Raw genomic sequence first — 11,469 nt, forward strand, 5'->3', positions numbered from 1 at the left:
TGCTCAGTGCAACTTGTTCGGGATCGGAGTTGAACGTACCTGTATATCCTTCTTAGAACATAGTATTCGTGATTCACGAGTGATATCTTATATCGAAAATTATAATGTATAAGTATCTAAACAACTAATGTACAATATTTTGATAGTGTTTTTTTATTAGGAAAATTCTATTGTGCCGGAGGGCGCGCATAGCATGCCTGCTGGAAAACACAGGCAAAACCACCTTATGCTGGACCCTCCCTGCTGCACCTTCCTCTCCTTACTGAAAGGCATGCTATACCGTTCGGTACAGCAGCCAAACCCCTTTTATTATGAGCGTTTAATATTGTTTGATATAATCTGTTCTGTATTTAAAGTTTTTACCAAACAATATTAATATTGTATTCAACGAAACAACTAGTAAAGAACGCTCTACATCAATGTGTTAGTGTCTGCTGCACCTCCCTCTCCTTAGTGAAAGGCATGTTATACCGTTCGGTATAGCAGCCAAACCCCTTTTATTATGGGTGTTTAATATTGTTTGATAGAATCTGTTTTGTATTTAAAGTTTGAATTAAATTCAGTTTACCCCTACACTTTGGTTTGGGGGTGACTTCATGTTAGTCCCTACACTTTTATTTTCATCAGTTTACCCTTGAACTCTTCAATTTCTGTCTGCCGTGCCCAAATTCTCATATTCCGTTTGAATTGACTTTTAATTATCAACAGTTAAGGTTCGATTTGGACATATAAGGTCTGATTTGCCCAAATTCTAGATAATGGCCTCACAGTTAAGGTTAAAATTATCAGCAGTTAACGTCCGATTTGGACAGAATATAGGACATTTGGTCACGCTTGAGAAAAATTCAAAAGTTTAAGGGGTAAACTGATGAAATTGAAAGTATAGGGATTAACATGAAGTTACTCCCAAACCTCATGGGGGTAAACTGAATTTAATTCTTAAAGTTTCTACCAAACAATATTAATATTGTATTCAACGAAACAACTAGGAAAGAACGCTCTACATCAACGTGTTAGTGTTACCCAGACATTTAGTTACCGTCACATCTTAACTGAATACGTACGGAACTTAAATTCATGTTTTACCAATTTTATACACCTAAACTAGTCAACTCAACGTTACATATCAAATGACACTTACCTAATGCATGTTATGAAACATCTGGACGTTGTCACTATACCTATTATGTGCTTATTTGTTCTCATATGCATGCATCCACATACACTCTATCCATTTCTTGATGATAACTAATTCGTTACAACTAAAACTGTGATCAAACTGAGTTCCGTGAAATACATGCTCTAAAATGCATGAGTTGTATTAATGTATCGTCAAACAGATTTATTGTAGAGGGGGTTTAATATCGATGGATCTTAACTACAATTCTTCTTCCAAATCCTAATTATTAGCAGTTCGCTAAATTGATCTTGACCGCCAAGTGCCGGAGGACCCTGTACCTCTACATTCCTATACTTATCCCCGGCCCCTTCAAAGTTCATGACCCACCAAATTATAAGCTCGAGCACGTTTTACCTACCCGTAAACAAGTTCACTACCAATCATCTTTTCAACCACAGCATGCAGCAGCTTCCTCCACTCTCTTGAAGTTTCTCTCTTATTTCCAATTCGTTATTCACGAGTCATCATGCACGTCTCATTCACTTCCATTATTACGTTTGGCCCGACCCGCAATATTACCTTTAAGCTTTAGGGTGTTCTAGAGTAAGATTGGAAAACAAATATAAATCCAAAGGATCGAACTAGCTAGAACAAAATTTGGAGAAGCAATGTGGAGCCCTATGGACTGTGGAGCTTGTAAACGCATGCATGATTTGGATCTGATGATGTGTTAAGTCTCCACCATAACTCTGTATGATTAGCTAATTAGGGTCATCAATTCATCATAGATGTGCTTTTCATTTTTGTTTTCGTCTTTCATCTGTCGTCGACTTGTCTTAGCATGATTTGGGGGGTGAGATGTATGAAAGTGGGAAGGCTTTGAAGTTGGGTTTGGTACGTGCCTCGTGTCTTACTCACCACCTTACCCCTTTCCATACAACGTAGAAATGAGAGGTTGGTGTTTTCATTTGTTTCTTCTAGCTGTAACTAAATTGCGGATCTGCAGATGCATTCCTACGTTATGTTCTGGCCATGAGATCGAGGCGTAGTTATATATTGATGCAAATGAAAGAAATACGTGTACATATAGCTAGCAATAAATCATTGAGAAGATTTACGAAGGCTAGCTTTGAATACGTACAGTCCCAAACTTACGTTCTATATATAAACCATGTAATCTTCTAGCAATTTTATCAGATATATTTCTACACCAAATGAATTACACTTCACTTGATGATCGATGATGATGATGTTCGTCTGCATAACTAGTGAAATTCAGAAGAATTAATATATGTCGGACATTTGACAAGATAAACAACACCTATTATTGCCAGCAAACATTGTTTATAATTGATGAACATAGGTAGAACAAAGCAGCTTAGGTCAAAGCTTAGTTAACTCTTAGAAAAAAAGAATTCAACATCTAGAAAAAGGTCTTCTCTTGGGAAAATCTGGGGACTACTATACGTAGTTCTTGTCTTTATATATATGTATTAGCTAGAACTGAATGAGTAGTCCATTTCTGCTTAAAGAAATAATTGTCTTTGTCTTTGTATGCATGCATAGCCTACTCTTTTGAACTACATATTTAAACAAACAAAAAAAGATTAATTAATCTAAGTTTTGGAAAGGATTAGTTTACTAATCCTTTTAAAAAGGGAATGGTATATATTGACGTAGACTTGATGCTTACACAGGTGAATCTTCTTAATTTGGCTTCATCTTCACTAATTACAACTCAATTCAAAACTATCTACCATAGACTTACCTCAGAAAAATCATATAATAAATAGTTGAGAACCAATTATTTGGGCTGGTGTAGTAGTTTCTTAGTCATTTGTCTTCAATTGCTGGGCCTGTTGACCTCATGAAAGGACATTTTACAAGACTCTAACTTAGGTCTAACAATTTCAACGCTTTGCTGTTGGAATTTAAAGTTTTAATATTGTTTTCCTTCACTAAAGTACGTTGAAGTTTGTTATATTTTAACAGTTCACTATAATATTCACGAAATAAAATTCTTCCACTTTAGACTTGAAACGACACAATTGCAATAGAGATGCAAAAACGTGACGCAAAAGGGCAATGTAAAATTATCAAAACAAAGAAATCGTCACCAACAAACTATAAACAGCAGAAAACAAAAACATCACATAAAGTTCAACAATACTATGAATTTGGATTTTACAGATCATTGTTCTTGACTTCTCTTTGGTTCCGGGCATTGATGAGCACACCATGAACACTTCACTTCATCGTCGACATCGAACCGAAAGCAACACAGATTTTACGCGCCCAAAACAACGATATTCACAACGTCCTATTCAACCACGAGACAACACGTGGCACTTCCACAATCTTACACGTGGCAGATTTTTCTGAGATGAACAGAAAGAAACCGTTGCATTTCCCTCCACATATTCCCTTATCTTCTTCCTCCCATTTCTTTCCCTCCAAACACAACAAAAAAAAAAAAAAAAAAAAAAAAAAAACGGAATAACCCAAAAATCTTAGGCCTCCGTTTTACCACTCAGCTCTGTCTGTAAACTACACAATTGGTGACCCTTTTGAATCATTCAGCCATGGCTAGCAAACTAGCCTTCACCCTAGTAGCTCCTACTCGCTCTACTACTACTACTACTAATCCTTCTATTCAGAGACCCTTTGTTTCAGTTTCGTCTTCCTCCACCAGAGTTCAGTCGTTTCAGTTCGGCGGCCGGCAGCTCTGCGTACGACGTCGTTTGCTCGTGATTCCCTCTAAGGCTGCCGCCGACAAACAGCAAGGTTAGGAACGATCATCTTGTTATCTATCACAACATTAAATCTATGTGACTGATAGTTGGTTATGGTCTGATCTGTAGTTGTAGTTTGGTCGGAGATTTGATAGGACATTGTGTTTCAATATCGAAATTAAGCATCTTTTAGTTAGGATGTGAATTTGAACACTTTGATTGTCATTATGAAGTAGATGAGCTAGTGGCACCGTAAATTGTAAGTTGAAATCATCATACATATAAAGAAAAAAAAATAGGGATTAAGCTGGATTTTTTATCTTGTTCTTTTTTTTTTTTCTTCTAAGATTATTTGTTTTTTATAGTGTTTTAGGTTTGAAATTTCTCGAGTTGATTCTGATGTCTTCATTTTCAGGAAATGAGGACGTTGTTGATGGTAACGTCCTGCCATACTGTAGCATAGACAAGAAGCAGAAGAAGTCATTGGGAGAAATGGAACAAGACTTTCTTCAAGCACTACAAGTAATTTTACACTATATATCATTTTCTATATTTATGATATCTAGTATCCCGCATATAATGATCTTATGGACTAAGTAATAACAGCATATATATCAACATCTGGATATGAAATGAGGTTGCGAGTTTCAACTTCTGGATGGATTAGCAACTTATGTAGGCAAAAACTGCCATCTTTTGGTTACCATGTTCTACAATTAGTCAATAACTGACGTTTTCTTTTGATTTGGATGCAATGTGATAGCAAGTGAATCTGTATTTGAGATATATACTGACTTCTGTTTTTTTTTCCCCTCCTAAAGTCATTTTATTATGATGGAAAAGCTATTATGTCAAATGAGGAATTTGATATTCTCAAGGAAGAGCTAATGTGGGAAGGCAGCAGCGTTGTCATGCTAAGTACATACTACTTCTTTTCTTTTCTTCATGTATTGGTGCCTCAATGTGTCAGGATTCATAGCGGTCATTCTAAGATTTAATTTCTCTTCTTTAAATGCAGGTTCTGATGAACAGAAGTTTTTGGAAGCTTCAATGGCCTATGTGTCTGGGAAACCAATTTTGAGCGACAAAGAGTTTGATGAATTGAAGATGAGACTAAAGGTTTGTTCGTGTGTTCTTTTCTATATTTTGGGTAAAGTTCTTTCCATCTATCTTTCTGTATATGATATCTTAATTTATATTCCAGGAGCAAGGGAGTGATATTGTCGTTGAGGGTCCCAGATGCAGTCTCCGTACTAGAAAGGTACAAAATGCTCACTTTTGTTACTCTTTATTCATTATATTCATGTACCAATCCCAGTGTAATACGATGTTTGTTGAAGGAAGTTCATGTTTTCATAATTGATGTTTTTTGCTACACTTGAGAACATGAGTAAATTATATTGGCATCATATATACAGTATGATCACACTGTTTAATACAAAATCTTAAGATTCTAAATTTCTTTCTCATTTTCTTGTGCTCCAAACTTAGTTGGTAGTGGTAGTTTACCATGGAACGAGTTGTTTAAAGACGTAAAGATGTCTTCTTGTCGCATTAGGTTTTGGTGAGGTTGTCCTTGCCTGCAGAATAAGGGATCTAGCGGAGTTTTCAGCTTGTACTAATTAACTTTCTTTCAACAGGTTTACAGTGATCTGTCTGTTGACTATTTGAAGATGCTTCTGCTGAATGTCCCAGCCACTGTTGTTGCCTTAGGATTGTAAGTCATATGATTTTATCATCAAGTGAAAATTAAAATTCCCAAACAGATGACGTGAAAGAAGTTCTAATTTCGTAGATAAATGTCCCTAATCATCTCGCTCCAAAGTTCCTTGGTCATTTCCTTTTCGATAAAGTTTTTCTCAAATTTTCATAGAAAATCTATCTTAAAGTTCATAGCTGATATTAAAAGTTATAGCTACTGATTAATCGACCCGTAGAGCCATTAGCCTAGTATAACTAGCCTAATTATGAGGCTATATATGCAACTCAAAATATAGCGTTTTGAGTATGATAAAATTCTTCTGGTACATACACATCCCTCCTTGGAGTGAAGGGGTATTCAACACGCGCGCGCACACACACACACCCACACCCTTTCGTCATCTTGTTTCCAATTATTCAAAAACTAAGTTCCTTGTAACTTCATATAAACTACAATCTAATATTTACCTTTTGATTTATTGGTCATACTGATCAAACTCTGCATGTTTTAGTTCTGGAGTTACGTTTCTTGTTCACGTAATGGAGCTTTGTCATCGTTGATACTCGGTTACTTAATTTTCCTTCTTTTCTGACTCTGCTAGGTTTTTCTTCTTGGATGATCTCACTGGTTTTGAAATCACATATCTTTTGGAGGTACGCAATCACTATGCGTTTTACCTAGTTGTTATCCACCGATTTTATTCTGTCTTTAACTCTTAACACAACCTCTTATAACTAATCTCACTCACAGCTCCCAGAACCATTCAGCTTCATCTTCACATGGTTTGCTGCCGTGCCAGTCATAGTTTATCTAGCCACACAACTCACCAAACTTATTGTCAAGGATGTTCTGATCTTAAAGGTAGAGTTCTGTTTTTGTCGAATGTCAATTCTCAAGATCTGATGTTATTATCTGATTGCAATACTAACTCTTACATTTATTGTCTAGGGCCCTTGTCCAAACTGTGGTACAGAGAATCAGTCATTCTTTGGGTCGATACTATCGATTTCGAACGGTGGTACTACCAACAACTTAAAGTGCTCAAAGTAAGTACCAAGTTCATCATTACCTTGACATTCTATCATTCACTTTTCAGTTCCAAGTTATTGTGCCATTTCTTTTTGCTCTTGTAACTGTTCTAATTATACCTTATTGCAGCTGTGGAACTGCGTTGGTATATGATAAGACTACGCGCTTGATTACTTTGCCGGAAGGAAGCAATGCTTAGATTAGAACCGAAACTTGGGAGTGCTTATATTGATCCTCAACTCAATTACGTAGCATTAAGTAAATTCATAATCAGCACTTGTATCGTGTAAGTGTTTTTCTTGTGCTGAAGAATAAGCTCGACAGTTGCTTTTGGTAAAAGATCCACAAGTTGATTGTGAATACCTCAACAGTTGATTGTGAATATGAATACACAGAAAAAAAGTATTATGATCGGATAGTTCAACTTTTTTTTTTTTGTTTTTTTGGAAATGAATCAACTTCATTGAGGGACACAGCCCAATAGCCATAAAGCCCAACCAAACAACATAATTAATACAAGAAAACTAATCAACTACTTCAAACCCAGAAGTAGGAACATACAGTTTCCTTGCCAACAAAAAGAGAAGAGCCACGACCAGTATGCCGTGCTCAATCTGTGACCATAGGAGGGCAAGGGAGCCCATCATTCCGGAGTATATTGGTGAGGGAAGGTGGTGGCTGGGAAGCCCATTGCATAGGATCCACCGTTCCGAAAGCAAGCTAAGCAGCGTCATGCGCCACCCGATTCGCTTCTTTGGGTATCCATACCCAAATGCAGCTGTCAAAACTGGAGCACTTCCTTCTTATCTGTTGGATGATGAGATGAGTTCTCCAATTGACTTTACCATGCTTCTTCTTGAGTTCCAAAATTACTTCTTCAGAGTCTGATCTATGATTACATCTTGTAATTGCAGTGAAGCAGCAAGCTCGGCTCCGGCCAATATTGCAGATGCTTCCGCTTCAGTGACCGATCCGCAGCTCTCCCTGTAGCTCGTGCCAGCAATCACACAGCCAATCAGCTTTATGATTAAGCATTCTATAGTTCTGAAGTTGGACAATATGTTGATTAATCCAATTATGAGATAAGATCAGCGCCTGTGTACAAACAGGTTCATTGTATACAAGTGCATTAGCCAAACACTCAACTTTATCCCCGAGGAGGAAAAACGAATTTACGGATACTCCACTGATAAAACGCCCAGTCACGAAGTAAAAAGAAACGATGACATTAAGATAGGAGCAAATCTACTGGAGTGTTTATATCATTCCTACATTAAATACAGATCAGCTTCAAATGTCAGTTGAGTAATGAGCAGATAGAGTAATTTTAGTTATGGATACATCCCCATGAAAATCAGCATGAAATCAAAGGGGGCCAAAACATGACGGTCTACTTCCTATTCAATCTATCTGAGATGTTACGAGTGAACCAGTCAGAACAAATGCAGACAAGACCATCTTCCTCTATAGGACTGCCACATCCAAATAATCTCCAATCTACACAACCAAAATAAGATGATGTCAGGCCACACCTGAAAGATAGATGACAAGATGCAAAAGTAATAAACTTGGAAAGCATTAAGACAACAAGGATATATTATTTCATTTACCTGGAACTTGAGCTCATTCAAGGACTTGCTGTCATCTAGACGTCTCCCTATGTTTCCATGAGCATGTGTCATCCCTGCCTTTAAGAATAGAAGAAATAAAACATGTTTTAACAAAATCACAATCTAAATGTATGTGCATAAGTACTTGTACGGTGTTTCCCCAATTATGTAAAGATCATAATCAATGGTTGAACTGTATTTGCACCTAAGGTTAAATGTTCGCATCTATATACAAACCCACAGACTAGACTACAGCCACATGTAAGGCAAATAAAGTTCAAAGACATAAGGGAATGAAAATTGCATGTCATGAAGCAGTGAAGGATTCCAAATTCAGAGTATCATAACGACATAACATTAATTGCAAAACGTTCTTATTAGCAAGTGTGAGTTTACTTTTGATCATTATGACTCGCTATCCTGTGGACTGGAGCAAAGCAAGGGGGACCTTATCTCATCGACTCATCTTGCTTACTCTTTTGGAAAATCTAAAGTCTATCATAAGACATGAAAGTACCTGTTTGAAGACATAACAACCCCTCTTGTCAGGGTATACAAAAGCAAACGACAGTTTTGCATTTCTTCTCCTAGCCGCTGGGGCAATCTCCTTGACCTGAAAACACAATTATAGTCATCTCCTGAACAAGTAATAAGCTATTTCACCCGAATATGGGAAAGAGGATAGAGCCACATGACGTTATAAAAGCAGACGGCATACAAGATCAGTTAGTTCACGAAGTGTGGCATCTTTCCATGTATAAATCTGAACCTCATCTTTGGGTTCTTTGCCTCTCACTGCAAAGTCCTCCTGAGTGTGATGACCTCCATTCTGCAAAACATTAATTAAAGCAAATATGTCAAAAAATTCCAATTCCAAAATTCTCATCACCCATCCCATGAGCAAGTCTGTTTCATTCTTAAGTCCCTCGATCCCTAACCCCACCACTTCTCATCAGTCAAACTAAGTTCCCAAACTATCAAAACTTGGTTAGTTCTACTCCAATGTCTTTCCATGTATCCTATCCTCTCATCAGTAAAACACAAATTCCAAATCAAACCACCGTGTTTCTTTTCTCCGGTAACTATCTAAACACAACTGTCCTCCAATGCAACTTAGAACCACCTTCGCGGCCAAAAAAGCGCAAAAAGACAAAATACACAATGATCATCAGTACTTACCGAATCTTCACAACACAATTTGTAAATTGTAACATCAATGTTTAAATTCATTGTACTAATCAGCCAAACACTCTAATACTAGCTTCTGTAACGAAACCAACAAAACCCAGTTCCAAATAGAAGCAAAGATTGAATCTTTAACAAGAAATTAACCAAACCAGTAGCTCAAAACATACTATACCTTGGTGAAGACCCGAAGCAACAGAGGGCAGGTCTGCATTTTCCAAAAAAGAAGCAAACTTTAAATATAAAAATTAAAAAAGAAATTAAAATGTGGAAACCCTAAATTACAGAGCGAGAGTAAAGGAGGGACCTTTTCACGGTCGACGGGTTCGAAGCGGCGGGGAGGAGGGGGTGGTGGGCCCCGGGACTGAGGGAATGAAGGAGGCGGAGGGAGAGGTCTGCCTGGTGGGCCCCGGGGACCTGCTCCGGCTCCTCCGGCCATTCTTTCGTCTCTGCTTCTTCTCTCCATTCTTAAACCCTTTTGCTTTGCTTTCTGAGCTCCCTCTTCGGCTTTTTAAAGTCTCTGAGGTTACTAAAGCGGGTTTGTTATACGGGTCGTGGGCCATTGGCTGGAGGAGCCCAGGGACATTGGCCAGAGCCCATGAACGTATGCGTCTACAAAACATATTCTAAACATCTTGAGAAAGTAGATTATAGATAGGAAATTAGATAAGGTGTGTTAATAATACAAAATAATGTGTTAATAACACTAGTCTATGTGTATCAATTATATATCTTGTATCTGGTGATAGCGGGAATTTGTAGCTCTAGTGCTAAGAGTATTCACCCGCGACTGAGATCGAATCCCCTAGCTTTCCAAAGTAATTTGTATCTGATATCAATTACGAATATGAATCTTGACGCACAAACATGAGAGAAGATTCACATGCTATGAGTACTACAACTGCTTGTTTTATTTGTTTTTGTGGAAACAAGTAGCAATGCAATACTTCTCCCTAAATGAATCAAGAATATATTGTTCCAATCTTTCTGTTGTACATATTTATGATTGAGGCTCACTCACAAGTGCAATGAAGGAGCATACTCATCCATGTCTAATCAGTCCAAGCCATGACTAGCTAACTCTTTGATCTAGCTTGTGATCTATCAGTACTCAAAACTCTCTGCTAGAGTCAAATCCCACTTATATCAGCATTTTATCCAACTAATGGTGTGCATGTTTGAAATCCTAGATCTCAATCCATTTTTAGCAAGACAATCTATGCTAATTAGTCATTGCCAGGCCCAGTAGAAGGGAGGAGGAATCAAAATGGAATGTCTGCTTGCTAAAACGTGAGACCCACAAAGTGGGGAACATGTTTTCAAGCACAAATTAGGGGTATTATGCCCTCCCAAAGAGCCTATGCTTTTATTTCATTCCATTGCCTCTAAGCCTAAGCACGCCAAGTCTCCTTTTCACTTCCTTTAGCAACAAACTGTCATCATCACCCAAGCTCCAACATCATTTCTAAGACCCTTTTGCCATATGACTCTCTCGATCACTCCATCCCCCTTGCCAACTCAATATGTTCCTCCTTTTCTATTTCCTTTTTTTTTTTTTTTCTGGTTAAGAATAAGAGAATTCAAACTCTAATAGTAAGCGTGTCAATAACTCCATCACTGAAGTTGTACTCGAATTTTTATTTCCGAGAAAACAAGCATACATTTATTGTTTGTTTAAATTTGCTTTGTTAGCTAACCAGTCTTCCATTAACCATACCCAAATTCAAAGCAACATAGAAACTTTTGGAACAAAAATGTCAAACCACCTAACAAATATTCCCTCCAAGACCTTCATAATGATCAGAAACAAAGTAAGAACTTTGTTTTCTCTTTTTGCTTGCTTACCCTTTAATCCAGCAGAGCTAGCTGTTGCTGAGCTATAAAGTTCTCAAACAGTGCAAGCTTCACTCTTTGCAAACCTTTACCAATCTCTACAATCTACAGAAAAGAAGCTGATATAGAGCTAGTTTTACAGGAATTCAAGCCATTCTTTTAGTTACATGCCCAATAAATCAAACAAAACCATACTACATTTATGTTCTATCACTCTCTAGGTTCATCAAATTTTCAGAACCAAACTCATTTTCTCAC

At 37.4% G+C, this 11,469-nt stretch overlaps 2 protein-coding genes across 3 annotated transcripts; one reads left to right on the forward strand and one right to left on the reverse strand.

Annotated features, from left to right (window-relative positions):
* The first annotated feature begins 3,582 nt into the window (after nt 1-3,582).
* LOC101308573 (PGR5-like protein 1A, chloroplastic-like) lies at nt 3,583-7,005 on the forward strand. Its single transcript, XM_004298673.1, has 10 exons — nt 3,583-3,904; nt 4,268-4,374; nt 4,674-4,770; nt 4,871-4,971; nt 5,057-5,113; nt 5,493-5,569; nt 6,156-6,207; nt 6,305-6,415; nt 6,503-6,600; nt 6,713-7,005. Exons 1-10 carry the CDS (start codon nt 3,703-3,705, stop codon nt 6,780-6,782), a joined length of 972 nt encoding a protein of 323 aa, XP_004298721.1. The 5' UTR covers nt 3,583-3,702; the 3' UTR covers nt 6,783-7,005.
* Nucleotides 7,006-7,297: 292 nt separating this feature from the next.
* On the reverse strand, nt 7,298-9,863 carry LOC101308867 (histone deacetylase complex subunit SAP18-like). Of its 2 annotated transcripts, none has more exons than XM_004298674.1 (6): nt 9,686-9,863; nt 9,554-9,586; nt 8,912-9,022; nt 8,711-8,806; nt 8,194-8,271; nt 7,298-8,080 (listed from the first exon to the last, which is right to left on the reverse strand). In XM_004298674.1, exons 1-6 carry the CDS (start codon nt 9,842-9,844, stop codon nt 8,048-8,050), a joined length of 510 nt encoding a protein of 169 aa, XP_004298722.1. In that variant the 5' UTR covers nt 9,845-9,863; the 3' UTR covers nt 7,298-8,047. The 2 variants fall into 2 exon arrangements, with proteins under 2 accessions (XP_004298722.1, XP_004298723.1); XM_004298675.1 differs by having other exon boundaries at nt 8,963-9,022; nt 9,686-9,857.
* Between the last annotated feature and the right edge of the window lie 1,606 nt (nt 9,864-11,469).

This window comes from Fragaria vesca, linkage group LG5 (assembly GCF_000184155.1).
Source record: "Fragaria vesca subsp. vesca linkage group LG5, FraVesHawaii_1.0, whole genome shotgun sequence".
In the NCBI taxonomy this organism is placed as follows: domain Eukaryota; kingdom Viridiplantae; phylum Streptophyta; class Magnoliopsida; order Rosales; family Rosaceae; genus Fragaria; species Fragaria vesca.